The sequence below is a fragment of the Labeo rohita genome, chromosome 11, assembly GCF_022985175.1.
Source record: "Labeo rohita strain BAU-BD-2019 chromosome 11, IGBB_LRoh.1.0, whole genome shotgun sequence".
In the NCBI taxonomy this organism is placed as follows: Eukaryota; Metazoa; Chordata; class Actinopteri; order Cypriniformes; family Cyprinidae; genus Labeo; species Labeo rohita.
This window is the reverse complement of record NC_066879.1, coordinates 17,206,982-17,222,893: the sequence shown is the minus strand read 5'-3', so window position 1 is coordinate 17,222,893 and position 15,912 is coordinate 17,206,982. Positions and strand designations below refer to the sequence as shown.

Sequence of the window (15,912 nt, the reverse complement as noted above, 5' to 3'; positions counted from 1 at the left end):
GGAAGTGGCGCATTCCATGGACGAGAATACATGAAACGCATTATTAGACCGTTCTAAACATTTCAAAATAAAATCCCTCAGTCTGAGTTTACACGTTTTGTTGTCCACATATTCAAGAAATTACAGTGGCTGTAGCATTTCTGTTGTAAATAAATGGGCAAATATTAAAGATTAAGTGGATATTTAAACTAAATGACGTTAAAGAGGATTAGATTGCGCGGTAAAGTGTAAAAACAATCAGGGCGTCGACGGCCTCTGCAGGCATTTGCCGCATCTTTTGTTTATAAAACAATATGTGTTTTTAACAGTTTTGTTCAATAAAACCACATGATTACTTGTTCGATACTTCATTTAAACTAATTATTATTGCCTCATTGCTATTATTTATGCATGTTAAGTCATTTTAAAGGCTGTTGTTCACTTAGGTCTATTTTTATTACCACAAAAAAATAATTAGAATTATCAGATTACTCGATTACCAAAATAATCCTTAGTGAGAGTCCTGTTACAAGATAAGGCTCTATTACACACTAAATAAAACTAGCTTACGTCATATTTTCGGTCACCTGTCAAATTTTGTTTACCTGAATAATTCTACTTTAGCCTTTTGGCGATGTCATGTTTGTCAGCACTGATCCAAATGCAGAAAAAGTTTTAAAAGTTATACTGAGAACTTCTCCTGAAACCTTCGCAGCGCGGACGGACGGACGAACAACCTCATGACATTATTTCCCATAGGCTAGAGAGATTTTAGCTAGGACAGGCGGGTGAACAAAAGTCTATTCTTTGTGTTATTCAAACTTCGACCTCTTCTGTTCAGGTCCGCATTGTTTCATGTGTCCTATTGAGCCGGGGTTTGATGAGAGAGAGACAACAATGGCTTGTTAAGTGAGTTTTTCAGGCCTCGCCACAACATCAATGAAATCAAACAGAGCAGGCCAGAGACGCTCGCGCTGATAAATGCGTTCGATCACTGTGGCTGTCCATCAAATCATCTTCATGCTTTGAGCGCACCCTCGCTGACTGCGTTCTGCTCAGCCGCTCGCGTTTGGAGTCAAAGAGCTTAGTGTTTTGGGGCCCTGTCAGAAATCTGAAATGTAATTTGCTCTGTAACGATCATGGATTACTCTGCAACTCTTTGTATGGTTTGTGAATGCTTGCTTATAGTTAAAAAAAGTTTTGTTGGGTGCTGGAAAAAACCCTTAAAGGATGTTGTCTTGTTCAAAATGCATTTAGTTTTAGTTGCAAAGCTTTAAATATTGTTGCAGTGCATATGTACATTGTATGCATTTTTGTAGATCTGTCTCAAGTCTTCAGCATGTGAGAAAACACAAACCTTCTATAAATAATCCCTAATGGCAAGTTATCTTGTCCAGAGTGGTAAAATCGCTTTCCGCACGTGAGAGGTGGCAACTGGAAAGTGCCATTAGACTTTCACTCTTCGCCTACATGTTCCCAAAAACCTCCAGATTTTGTACCACCTACCCTCTTTACCATGAGATGAGCTAAGACCCACAGCGGAAATTAGACAGGCCTCCATTAGAACATTAGAACAGAGAAACTTTCAGCACACAATCTGACTGCCGCCCATCAAAACGAGCATCCCTCTCTGGCTTTTGTCATAACAGTGAACTCAGCCACTTTAGGTAAGACTCTCTTTGCAACCTTGCATGCTTTGTGTGTGTTTTTTTTTTTTTTTTATGCTTTTAATTTTTGAATTGCTTTTAGTGCTTTCAAGGTTATATTGCATGTTAGAAACAATTATTTTTGCAATGGTAAAAAAATATTTTTCTTTGCATCTTTATTTTAAATTTGGCGCCACGTTTACGCTGCAGTATTATTACCGTTTTTTAAAATAAATTTAATACAGATTTTTATTGTATTATATTATATGGTATTATTTTATATTATATTAGATTAGATTAGATTAAAATTGTATATTTTAAATAGTTGTGAAACACCAAACAGGTTTGATTCTTCATGCTGTGACTGGACTTTTGAATTTATTTAGCATGTGTGTTTGTTCTACACCAAGTTCTCAGGTTTATAAAAGTGTGTGATGGGCAAAAGGTGAAGTTTCATGTGATGCAAGCTTCAACATGACTTTGATTTGCAGTGAATATGCTGGTTTGGGTGTGAGCTTAAACAAAGGTTTTCACATAAAAGTTTCAGGGGCAAATTGCAGGGTGGATTTATACCCTGAATGTATAATTGTTTAAATTAGGGGAAGAATTGTGCTGAATGAAACGAAAATTGAAAGGAGACAAAGAAAAGCAAACATAAATGCACTATTGAAATCTTGATCGGTGATAGAAATGTTCCCATGGCTGGAAAATATAGTGAGAAGTAACTCAGAAATACTCTCGTGGCTAATTCTGGTTAATTAAAATAAATGATATACATGTAATAAGACAAAATCACGTTTTCGTTAATTCGCTATATCTTTATAATTGTATCAAAAAACTTTTTTTCAAAGTTTTTATTTACTACTGATATGTTTTAATCTAATTCATATGTAAATAATATGTCTTTTCACTACAGAGATAAAAAAAAAAACAGACGTGAAATGTAATATTCTATTCTGTTTAATAATTTACATTTATCTGAATAATAACGTCAGTGCAAATATTGTCAACAGATTTGTGTGGGCTTCATTTGTTTGTTTGTCATGTGTAAAAACACAAATGGCTTGCTATGTTCACTCACAGTCGGATAAACTGTCGTTCTAATACAGTAAGGCCGCTTTCAGTTGTAATGAATGTGACCAGGAAATAGTCCCGCAGTTATTTGCATGAACTGCACTGGCCTCCGCTGTGACTTTTCAGAACACAGTGTAGTGTTCCTGCGGGTTGATATTTTAATAGACCGCCGTAGCCTCATGATTTGTTTCTTTACAAATTAATCAAGGATTGTTATATATTAATTCACGCTCAGACAAACAGTCCACAGATTGCATGGGGGAACTGGAATAATGACAGTTATTTTGAGGTTCACGAGGTGACCGGATGAAATTTGAGTTGTGTTGTACTTTGTTCTGGAGAGTGTTTTACTGGCTGAAAATACATTTAGGTTGCTGTCTTTATGACTGATTGTTTTACACTATTTTGCATTCTACATAAATGTTTCAGAGTTTGGAGAAGGAATCGAAAGGGGAGATACGAGATCATTTTTACAAGTAGATGACTTTACAATTTTATTTTTATATTGCAATGGTTCTATTAAGAACATCCATGGAACCTTTCAAATGCAGAAAAGGTTCTTTTTTAGAACTTTTCACTGAAAGGTTCTTTGGAGAACCAAAGATGTTTTTTCTATGGCGTCTTTATTTTTAAGAGTTACCACAAACATAAAAAGTTCTGGAATGGTTCCTTTGCTAATTACCAAAGTCAAATTATCAGACTTTTTTTTTTTTTTTAAACCCATGTTGCTTGACACCTGAGCCTTTCAATGAAAGAGAAATAACATGTTTAGTTCCTTGTCAGATTCACAGTTGACTCATCGCTAACGTAGAATCACAGAAATGTATCATTTACAACTTACAGAGAAAGCAATTTTTTTGTCATGAATGCGTGGGGGGGAAAGCCGTCAATTTATGTCACTGTACGTAAGAGCTGAGAAATATCACTTCTCTACAGTTAAACCACATTTTTTTTCAGGTTGGGTTTTAAATGCAAAAGTAAAAGTCTTTCTTAAAAGTTTATGTTTGTGTTTGGAAGAGCTGAAATATAAAAAAAAAAGAACTTGCGATTTTTTTTCTTTTTACTGCTGATTTAAGCAACGTGATAATTAAAGTTTGCGCTTGATTAAAAGAATGTAGGTAGATTTTGTGCAATGGGGGTTGTGTTTGTACGCAAGTGGTGGAAGTGTGTGTATTTCTCGCCCATACTTGTGCGCGATGTTTGAGGAGCATCTCGGAGATGTTATCAGAATGTGTGATACTGCATACTGATGTGGCTTTTAAAATACAAGCTCAACATTTGTTTGCTCTGACACTTTTTCCAGTCACTCCTTTTTAGTGCTGCATTCGCTCTGGCTTGTTTGTTCATCGTTCTTTTAAATGATTGGAGATTGTTTGTGTTTGACGTCTCAGGACAGGTGCTTTTCCCTATTTCTTTTTTAAGAGTCAGATGCACGCTTTTGCAATGACGTTTTGTCCTCATTTATTTCAAAGCCGCAAGTCATATGGTGAATTTTTGCAGAATGCTCAAGCAGCTCTTTTCTGTTTGTATTGGCAAGCAGAAAAAGCACTGTTCATTTTAAAGTGAAATGTTTTTTAAATTTTTAGTTGAATAGCTCATAGAGCTTTTTCGCTCACAAAATCCCAAATCCTTCTCTAGTTCCATCATATCCTTCTGGTCTTCCTCCGTCATGCCTCTTTTTCCCACCCTTGTTTCTCTATTAACCGTTGTTTCTCAGCCGTGCGGTGAGTGTGTATCCTGTTTTTGACAGCAGGAGCCCACGTGCTCCGTCCTGCGCCGGTGAAGTGGCTGGTGGGGTGGGGAGGGAGGCGCAGGGTCTCAGGATGTCCTGAAAGGTGAAGGTTTCGTCTTCTCTTCCTGTCTGGGTCCTCATGTTGAGAGATGGAGCTCCGCGATCTGCCCCGTCCGAATGTGCCACCAGGTGGTAACATGACGAAGAAAAAACAAGTTACTGCCTGTTGTTTTTAGTTTGAATTAAAGCTTCTTTCTTATTTACTCACCCTCATGTTGTGTGAGGAACATTTAAAGATTACGCTATACAGCTCAATGCAGGGTGATATATGGACAAACCCAGTGACTGGGTTGTTTTGACCCAGCGGTTGGGTTAAATCTTTAACCCAACGTTTTGGATAGTTTTATTCAACTTAACTATTGTTTAAAAATGACTTTATAGCTTGCTTTGACCCAAAACAGGTGGTAAATTAAAAATCAGACACAAGAGACACACATGCGTAGATTTATTAATATGCGTTTTAAAAAAAGTTTGTGATTGAGTTATAAGTCACAGTATAGTTTGCAGTTATTTACTGGGTTAAAAACAACCTAGCACTGGGTGAAATATGGACAAACCAAGTGACTGGGTTGTTTCGACCAAGCGGCTGGGTTAAATGTTTAACCCAACCTTCTGGGTAGTTTTATTTAACTCAACTATTGGTTAAAAATGCTTGAATAATATGAATTGAATAATATGAATATAACACTTATATGAATAAGTTGAATAAATAATAAACATTATTAAAACTGTATTAAAATTAATAAATGTTCACCTTTTGATTTATTGCTGATGCCTCTAGTAATTATGTGTCTGATTTTTAATTTACAACCTGTTTTGGGTTCATTTTAAGCCATTCAAATAAGTTAAGTAAAGAAAAACTGCCCAGAAGTAAAACTAACCATTGGGTCAAAACAACCCATTTTGCTGGGTTTCATATTTCACTCAGTGCTTGGTTGTATTTATCCCATCATTTTTCAGAGTGTTATTTAAATCACATTGTAGTTACTGTAGTTAATCTATTGAGCATCTTAATAAATGTTAATTTCCAACATATTTTGGATTAATTTTAAGCAAGCATTAGTTGAGTTAAATATAACTTCACAGATAGTTAAGTTAAACTTTTAACCCAACGGCTGGGTTTGTCCATATTTCACCCAGTACTGGGTTGTTTTTTGCCCATCATTTTTTTTTTAGTGTATTGGTATATGACTTTTAAGAAAATATTATTTTGGTCTTGCAACTTCAAGATTTCTTGTTTAATTCAATGTGTTTCTTGCGTTTCTTTGTCGTTAATTGTGAAATTTACTAGCTATTTCTGATGAAAAATTGCACATTATTTCCTTCTTGCAACTTAAAAATTTCACATTTAATTCATTGTGTTACTTGTGTTTGTCTATAATTATTAATTGTGAGAATTACTAGCAATTTCTGATTGAAAATTGTTTCTATAATTTTTTTTTAACAAATAACAATTTGGATTTGTGATGCTGGACGACAAAACCAGTCTTAAGTAGCACGGATATATTTGTAGAAATAGCCAAAAAGATATTTGTATAGATCAAAATGATTGATTAGTAATATGCATTGCTAAGAACTTCATTTGGACAACTGTAAAGGCGATTTTCTCAATATTTTGAATTTTTTGCACCCTCAGATTCCAGATTTTCAAATAGGCAAATATTGTCCTATCCTAACAAACCATACCTCAATGGAAAGCTCAGCTTTCAGATGATGTATAATCTCAGTTTCAAAAAAACTGACCCTTATGACTGGTTTCGTGGTCCAGAGTCGCATAGAAGTTTCACAATTTAGTGTAGAATTTACCATGAAACAGTTTTCACTCAGAAATCATTAGTTAGTTTCATAAATGATTACAAAGAAATGGCATGTAACATGTTTAGGAGTAAATGAGGACAAAATGTCTTTTTCTTTTTTTAAAAGAAACAACTTGTAAATCAACTCTAAACGCATGCATTCGAATGCCTATGACTCTAAAAACAACAGGTTAAAAGTGCTACTAACAACAATAAATCATTTTTTAAACAGTATTTTATTGTAAAACGTATTCCAGAAATCTTTGTTATATTTACAACGTCAAAAAAAATCATTGGTGTCATTCGTATGATGTTTCAGAGATAGGACATAAATCGTATGGGCTACTTTAACAGTGCTTTTCTACTCATTTTGTGACCATGGCAGTTTGGATATTGTGCAAAATATCTAATTTTGTGTTCCACAGATTTAAAATGGCATGAGGGTGGGTAGATTATGTGTGAACTATCGTTTTAAGATCAGTGGAAAGTCCTAAACTGTTCAAACGCCGTGATGTTATTGTCAGCACCCGCTGCTTTCCGACACATCTTCACTTTGACCTCGAGACTAGGACCTGTGGCTGCTTAGAATTACCTGTTGTGTTCCTCGCAGCACAAAACAGGCTGATCTGGTCGCCATGACAACCCCATAGATGCACTGTCTTTTCTCAAAGACCCCTAACTCATTTCAAAGACCCGTAGTCATTCAAGGACGTGCCAGCAAGACCCAGAGCCTTCTTGAGCTGACGTTACAATCCATAGCTTGGGAAAACAACGGCTAATGCACTCGTACGCTTATATAAAACAAAATGAGAACGTCCATCTGAATCGAGATTGGATCTAAAAGTGTGCCAGGCTTGGAAAATAGCACATTTTAATGTCTTTCTCCTTTGTCTTTCTTTGCCTGAAGGGGGTGGCGGAAGGTTTTTGTGCGCCTTTTTTCGCAAAGGGGGCCCTTCACTAACATCTTTTATTCTCTTTCTCTTGTTATATTTCTTTATTCCAAGTGTGTTTTGTGCTCGGCCTCCTTTCATTGCCCCCTCCTCTTGTCTCTCAGATAAATGCCACACTAGCCTTTCACTTGGCGCCACAATAACCGGACTGTTTTAGGCCCAGAGAGGCACAATGAAAGAGGCTGCTTTTTAACCTGCGCTTCTCAAAAGCACAAGGAGGAAAAAACGCCGGCGACCCACTCTCCTTTCTTTCTCCTCTCCCCCTCTTTTGTGTCCAGAGCGTGGTCGTACCATCATCCCATTTATACGTCTTATTTAGAAGGTCTCAAAAGAACATGAGCCCAAAATTCTGATCTTTAGAGCTGCTTTTGTTGGGGGAAAAGACAACGTCGACTGGAGAAAGTCGTAGACAATGTATGTTTTGACGTTTTGTGCTGATTTATGGGAAATATGGGAGGTTGCCGACTCGGCTATGGGCACTTTTGTCCTTAGGGACTTTGGAAAAATATGTTACATATATATTTTGAAAAAATACCAGTCAAAAGTTTTTGAACAGTAAGATTTTTAATGTTTTTTAAAAAGACTCTTCTGCTCACCAAGCCTGCAATTATTTGATTCAAAGTACAGCAAAAACAGTAAAAATTTGAAATATTTTTACTATTTAAAATAACTGCTTTCTATTTGAATATATTTTAAAATGTAATTTATTCCTTTGATTTCAAAGCTGAATTTTTAGCACATGATCCTTCAGAAATCATTCTAATATTCTGATCTGCTTCTCAAAAACATTTATTATTATTAGTATTATTATTATGTTGAAAACAGCTGAGTAGAATTATTATTTTTTTTCTGGTTTCTTTGAATAGAAAGTTTAGAAGAACGGAATTTATCTGAAATAAAAAAATAAATAAAATAATATGTTTGGCGATTAAAAATTATATGATTAACACTTTTATTTAGCAAGGATGCTTTAAATTAATTTATAATGTTACAAAAGGTTTTTTATTTCAGATAAATGCTGTTCTTCAGAACTTTCTATTAATCAAAGAAACCTGAAAAAATTCTATTCAGCTACTTTCAACTTAATATTAATAATACGTTTTTTTCTGAGCAGCAAATCAGAATATTAGAATGATTTCTGAAGGATCATGTCACACTGAAGACTGGAGTAATGAAGCTAAAAATTCAGCTTTGAAATCTCAGGAATAAATTACATTTTAAAATATATTAAAATAGAAAGAAGTTTTTTTTAATAGTAAAAATATTTACAAATCTTGCTGTTTTTGCTGTACTTTGGATCAAATAAATGCAGGCTTGGTGAAGAGAACTCTTTAAAAACATTAAAAATCTTACTGTTCAAAAACCTTTGACTAGTAGTTTGTATATATAGTATAAAAACTGTTTTATTGTTAAATGTTTTATTATTGTTTAATAATAAAAACAATCAACAATAATTCTAATACTTAGTCAGGTTTTTTTGCTCCTAATTTCCAGGAAGTTTTAAAAAAAGTTTGAAACTTTATTCAAATCAAACATGTGTATACAGGTCACAAAAATTCATACGTCACTATTTCCGGGACCAAATGCAAACAATCAGATCCCTAAAGCAAACAACAAATGGAACTATTAGACACCCACGTAGTGCTGTATTACTACTAAAAATCATGATCCTAACCATTCATTTTCTTCTGAATTTTTTAAATATTTGTGTCTGGGGAACAAACTGTAAGTTAAGAAAAGCCTAAAGGTGTGCTATAAATGTGCAATACTCCTAAACCGTGGAAACAGTCGAAACCCGGAAACAATATTCAATTCGTCACGACTTAACCTAGTAATAACGCGTCTTTGGTTGTGAATCCATGTGTCCTGTGGTTTCTAAACTCCGTGTGTAAACCCTGTTGATTTGCATTGTTTTTTTTCCTTTCCTGCATTCAAAACATTAAGACCGGTGAGTCTAGGCGGGGACTATCAGGGGCTGTCCCCTGCACGGAAGAGGAAAATCTATCAAAAACAGAGCTGTTTTTACGCAAAGCTTGGTTATCAATACTTAATGAAAACATTTGCTTGTTTTTTTAAGTCAGAGTCTGTGTTATATGTTGAGGCAAAGGTGCTTTGACTACTAGCTTACCACAGGTATACAACCTGCTGGAAAAACAAACCATCGTTGTTTTTGTTTTTTTCTGACACTGTAGATATTTGCACGCTACTTTATGCCATCTTTGACAATTCGTACTACGATGACGTAAATGCCAAATGAACACTGTTGTTTTTACTGTAATTACTATGTGACTTGTTTTAAGGCGTTTCTTTTTCCTTCAGAGTCCTGCATGAGCAATTGTTCATCGCATTGCATAACACACACGCTACAATTATTGTTCTGGAATGTTTGTTTTTTTTCATTAAGAACAGTTAATTAATATCATTGTTCTTTCAGAAGACGTTTTGCTTATGTAATGTTGTTCATGAAAATGAAAGCATTGTTTGATCAATTTCCATATTATTTTGAATCTCATCAAATATATTAGTAGATGCGTATCTTTTTCTTCATACGACGAATGTAAATATCATCAACAGTCAAATCGAAAAACAAACAACGTATTCTTTATATATCTGTCTGATTTAGTTTTGTACCATGTTTATTCCTGGATACCCGTCTCCTGTTTCACTTTTACAATGTTATCAAATCCCTATCTGTGTAAAGTACTCAGTGGAAAGTTATAACAGAGGCAAACGTCATGCAAATGCTACTGTTTGCCTTTGCTATAGGGCATACTTTTGTGACCGCAGTTTTGCGCATCCGCCATCGAGAACGCCATCTCTCCTCTTTATTCCTGGGAGGTCACTGGACAGTTTTTCTATAGGGGGTGTCCACGTCTTGCGTATAACATGATGAGTTGCTACTCCAGACTTCCACACTGGTTTCCAAAAGCTGACCAGAAGACAATGAAAACTGACCAGATGCTCTTGAGGTTTGTGTAGGTCAAGGCTTTGTATCTGTGTTAAGAGTACAGTTACTGGCAGGTGGGTTTAGAAGCTCCTGTTGTTGGGTTTCAACAGCTGATTGGACTTTGCGTCGCATGCTGATGGGCTCATCGCTTACAAACACTTCTGCTTTTAGCTGAAGAACCAAAAGCGTTCACCTGTCTCGTGTTAAGGGAAAACCTACCATCATCCATTGCGGTCTGGTGCGTTCTCACGACGTGTCAAGTGCTTTACAACAGGTGTTTGTAGAGTTAGAATGCGTCTAATTGTTTCATTGCAGCGTGCAATGATTTAGGGTGTTAAAAAGCCAAAAAGAGCCTTCAAGTTTAAACTGGTGTTTTAATGATCGCTTAGATCTCTAAAATAACGTCTTGCGTGCACAGGCTTGTTTTAGGCACTCCTGATGGTTTTGTTTGTGCTTTTCGACAATTCTTATAAGCTCGACTTGTCACAATGCGGAACTTTACCACTTCGGGATCATCACAAGGAAAGGGAGAGTTAGAAAAGACAAAGAAAACTCGTATTCACTTCAGAGGAGCGCGGGACAGATTGTGAGGCCGCGACACGTCGCGACTTGTAAGGCAACTTAAGCTTTTGTTTCGCGCGCCCCTGACCGTGGGAAGTATTTCATTTCAGAGGTGTTTTAGCTCAAAAGCAAAGAACCTTGAGGCTGATGTTATCTTAGACTACAAAAAGCTCTTTGGAAACACGTCTTATGGCTCCACATCCGAACAACAGGTAAGAACAAACTCGAGGCGACTTTTCTTGTAAGACCGACCGGCAGTTACCATCAATCATACTGTTGATTCTTCTGGCTTGTTTTGCATGTGCTGACATAAGAGCTTGCCATTATATTTCTTATCGCAATCACCAAGTTATGACACATTCACGTTTTGCTTGGAGCCAAGATTAAAGTGGATTAAGAACAATGCTGTCAGTACCGTCCTTTTGTGCGTGTGGGTGTGTTTTCTCTTTGCTTTGTAAATCTAATGCAATATTTGTGGAAGCCTGTTTTGGAGTAAAAAAAAAAAAAAAAAAAAAATCTTATTTACAATAAGAGAGTCATTATGAGATATGTATCTATGGACCACAAAACCAGTCATAAGGGTCAGTTTTCTGAAATTGAGAAGTATACATCTAAAAAAGCTGAATATGTAAGCTTTCCATTGATGTATGGGGCAATATTTGTCTGAGATAGAACTATTTGAAAATCTGGAATCTGAGGATGCAAAAAAATCAAAGTATTGCGAAAATCGTCTTTAAAGTTGTCGAAATGAAGTTCTTAGCAGTGCATATTACTAATCAAAAATTGTTTTTATATATTTACGTAGGAAATTTACAAATTATCTTCACTGAACATGATCTTTACTTAATATCCTAATGATTTTTGATTATTTTGACTCATACAATGTGTTTTTGGCTATTGCTATAAATATACACATGCTACTTAAGACTGGTTTTGTTGTCCAGGGTCACATATAAAGATTTAAAATGCAATTAGGTTATACTAAGTACAGAGACTTACTGATATAAAAATTTTAATTAAACTTTATTTGCAGTACTACTTGTGCACAATACACATTTCTTAATGTTAAGCCTAAAATATGTTTTTTTTTATGTCACTATTGATGATGATTGTATGATCGTTAAATAATATCGTTCTTTAAATGCAAAATATTTAGAGTGGACCCATAAGTAGACTTGTAATAGCTCCACTTTAGCACAGTCAAACATACTTAAGTATATCTTTAGTTGGATTTCAGCACAATTAAAGTAATGAAATTAGTTCTTCCAATTTAGCAGACTTTAAATATACCAGTTTAGTATGCTAAAAGTACAACTGCAGGGAACTTTTCTTAAACGAAAAGTTCACTTACAGAACAAACATTTACAGATAATTTACTCACCCCATTGTAATGATGTTCATGTCTTTCCTTAGCTGTAAAGAAATTGTTTTTTGAGGAAAACATTTTAGTGGACTTCAATGGTGCCCGTCGTAAAATAAATTTTATATCATGTGTTTTTACAGAACTCCAGAATACAGAGTTTATCCTGAGCTAGACAAGTTGAGCATTTGAGGTTAAAAAGTATATAATTTGTCAATTTGCTTAGCAAATGGCTGATTGTTTTGCTAGATAAGACCCTTCTTCCTCGGCTGGGATTGTTTAGAGCAGTTTGAGGCTGTATTTTAAACTGCATTTTGCAAGTTCAAACTCACGGACACCATTGAAGTCTTTAAAAAACATAATTTGTTATTGGCTGAAGAAATAAAGACATGAACATCTTGGATGACAAGGGGGTAAGTACATTATCCATTAAACTTTTTTGTTCTGGAAGTGAACTACTACTTTAAGCACGTAATATGTAAATGTATTTGTAGTATGCTTAGCATGAAATAAATGTATTTTAAATACATTTTAGTATATCTATCACTTATTTTCACTAGGGGAGCAGGGATGTCATTTTGCGTGAATTGTCAGCTTTGCCGGTTTAGGATTTACCCATCCAACTGTTGCTTTTTTTACGACGTAACATATTGTAACACTTGTGCGCGACAAGCGTGGAGAAGCTTCGCTTCAGCATTAATCTTCACGAGTCCGTTTAGAGCCTGAGGCTGTGCCATTTTTTGAGAGTCAAATCCCTCCAAGCAAATAGCCGGAATATCTCGAGAACTACAAGTGCACTTGGAAGGAGCTGACAAATTCACACTTCCTGCACCTGGTTTGTGGATCAGCGCTGTTCAACTGGGGAAAGAGGAATAATTTTAGCCTCGTCACAATAGGAACTTAATAGCGCAGACTGTTTATTTATAATGCACCAATGGTGGCAGGCCGTTTTACAAGGATCTTTCTTGAGTGCACTCGGTTCCCAGGGAAAGGAGGGGGTCTTGTCCTTGGTATCTAAATCTGATTTGGGAAGACCGTATCAAGTTTGCGGTTCACCCTGACTGATTTGTAGCAAAAGAGCGACCTAAATTGATGACTGACTGCCGGTGGCTATCCAAAGTTTTAGTCAAATCCAATTCCTGTACTTTTACAGACTAAACTTTGTTTGCTTCTAGGTCAGGCAAATACTTGTACAGAAAACTACGCCCTTTTACCCAAACCACCTTCCTGCGTGGGACACTGGCAAATCACTACTTCAAAAGAACAGATTGCTCTATTGAATTCTTTTCTTCAAACAATCCAACCAGCGTTTGAGCTAAGCGCTCAACCTTAATGTAAATGCACAGTGTGCTTTTGTGTTTTCCGAGTGGATGAAAAAGTACAGGAGGAACTGGAATCGGCCCAGTGAGTGTTCGGCATTTTTTTTTTTTTTTTTTTTCCCTCTGCCACGGACCATCGGCACATTCCGTTTGTATTGTTACCCTGCTGTGTTTCCTGCAGCCTATTGCTTTTGTCCATGTCATGCCCATTGTTTAAACTTCCTTTGTTCTTTCTCTATAACAATAGGCATTATATATATATGCAGAGAGCTAGAGAGCGAAACAGAAAGAGAGAAATGCATTTTCCCTCGTGTTTGTTTTTTTTTGGACTTTCTTGTGTTTCTTTTGTCGTGCAGAGCATTTATAGGCCTCGGCTAATTTTGAAATCGCCTCTTTCGCTCCATCCATCTCCTCCTCTTGTCCTTCAGTGCAGAAGGGTTTGCTGTGCTACTTGAGACGCGAGATACTCGATGGGCACACTAGAGTCTTGCATCAGTTTTCTGACAGTGTGTTGACAGACTCTAACAACTTAGGATGCGCACACACAACACAAACACGCACAAATATCCTCTCTCGACACCGAGAGCGGCTCCTGGGCCCTGGAGACCCCGAAGAAGTGGCTTTGGTGAAAAAGAGTTTGAATGGGGCGGCCTGTGTCTGGGCTCCACAAAAACCCTTCTGTTCCTTATGCAAAGCAGTCAGCTGTTTTTTTTTTTTTTTTTTTTTTTTTTTTTTCCCGTAGTCTCTCTGTTTTTCCCAGACAGTAGCTGTACAAAACCGGAATACCCTTGTTAGTAATGCAGTCTGACGTGGTCTCCCACACTGTAAAAAACTATTTGTTGAGTCAACTTAAAATAATTTTTACCTTGGTTGCCTTCAAATTTTATGTTCAGTCAACTCCAAACAAAGTTTAGTTGGACTAAGGGATAACTTAGATATTTGAGTTGATTCAACTTAAATTTTTAAGGCAGCTGGGTAACTTACCCAGCCTTTAAATTTAACAAACCAAATTTTTTGTTACGTCAACTCAAAAATCTAAGTTGTCGCTAACCTTATTTGAGTTGACTGAATGTGACTCAAGAAATTGTTCTTTTTTTTTTTTTTTTTTGCATGCAGTGCATTTTACTCCTATAATGTGACATATTTTTATTTTTAACTTTCAACCTTGATTTTAGCATTAGGAACTGATTGGATGCTCCTATGTGCATCTATATGACAGGTGGTTAAAAAATAAAAGGCCTTGATTGGTTGTTGTTTCAGAGGTGGAGCAAATTGTTTTGGTGCCAGATTATGAAGACAAACCTTTTCTTTATTTTCGATTAACACTGACTCGATAATTCCATTTGTAATTTTCGAAATGGTTTGGTTTTGCAGAATGTGTGAGCCCAGTCCACCTGCTCTACATCCCCACGCCAAGGGCAATGTGACCATGGTGGGTGTTGGTATCAAGCTTGAAGACGACGAATCAGGAGGTCGAGTCGTCAGCCGAGAATCCCAGCAGTCATCTCCCATCAGCGAATGGTCAGTTCGGCACCCGTCGGACAGAGACGACTCTGAGAAGTCAGCGCCCCCAAATGCACAATCTCCTTTGGTAGTTTGGTGTTTTATAAATTAAAGTCATTGGCTTTTTCCTCATGTTTGTAGTGAGTATTTAACTTCGTGATTTCTGTGTTTTTCAGGAGAGATCTCCCAGTAAAGAACCCGTACGGTCATACACACCTGCCAGTCAAGATGGAGGCAGCAGAGCTCATGATAAGACTGACAGCAAGCCTAATGTCAGTGAGGGTAAGTACGACGGTTCCTTTATAAAACAAGGTCTTCATACAGTGCTAATTAGCATATTTGGCATTCATTGGGTTCCAATGTTTCAAGGCTGTCGTTTTAGAGTAAAAGAGGTTTTTGAAAGTTGTTAATGTTGATCGAAGCCCATGCAAGTGGTTTGTCCATGTGTTAGGATGCAATTGCTATTATATTGAGATGATACAAGTTCCTCCTTTGTTTCAAGTTCTGTGAAGCTTTTCAGCGATTTTTCATTTGAATGATACATTTCACAGCCCTTGTGAAATGCTCTTTGGTTTTTAAAGAGTCCTCGAGTGTTTTCTCAAAAGGCTTTACTTTTGTTTTCACCCGTTGCTTGTAATTGTTTAATTTTCTATTTTACTCATGTTTTAACTGGGGTTTTAAGCTCAAGGATTTTCAGTACAGCGCTTCTCTCATCTAGATGAAAAAGTATTCTCTCCTCTATTGTCACTCTGTGTTAGTCTCCTTAACTACTTTTAAGGAGCTTCTTTATATTAAGAAGGTGTATATGTATTTTGTTTATTGTTAAATATATTAAATTCTCTCTCTTTATAATAAATATAAAAAAATATATTTTAAATATTTTTTTCTTACAGACAACTTTTGCCTAGTGGTTCAATTTTAAATAATTAAAAAAAATAATTAATTAATTTATTTATTTATTTACACTACCAGCCAAAAGCTTTTT

The 15,912-nt window shown here is 36.0% G+C and overlaps 1 protein-coding gene across 7 annotated transcripts in view; it reads left to right on the top strand.

Annotated features, from left to right (window-relative positions):
* LOC127173295 (transcription factor SOX-13) overlaps positions 1–15,912 on the top strand; it is a 32,272-nt gene that overhangs the window by 2,407 nt on the left and 13,953 nt on the right. For 3 of the 7 annotated variants that reach the window (XM_051123071.1, XM_051123069.1, XM_051123070.1), the window contains exons 1-3: positions 10,050–10,206; positions 14,799–15,015; positions 15,104–15,209. In XM_051123071.1, the coding sequence (XP_050979028.1) occupies positions 10,124–10,206; positions 14,799–15,015; positions 15,104–15,209 (406 nt within the window). In that variant the 5' untranslated portion in view covers positions 10,050–10,123. Of the gene's footprint in view, positions 1–1,516; positions 1,647–4,498; positions 4,621–10,048; positions 10,207–14,798; positions 15,016–15,103; positions 15,210–15,912 lie in introns of those variants that run through there. The other 4 variants (XM_051123074.1, XM_051123072.1, XM_051123068.1 and 1 more) reach the window with 4 other exon arrangements.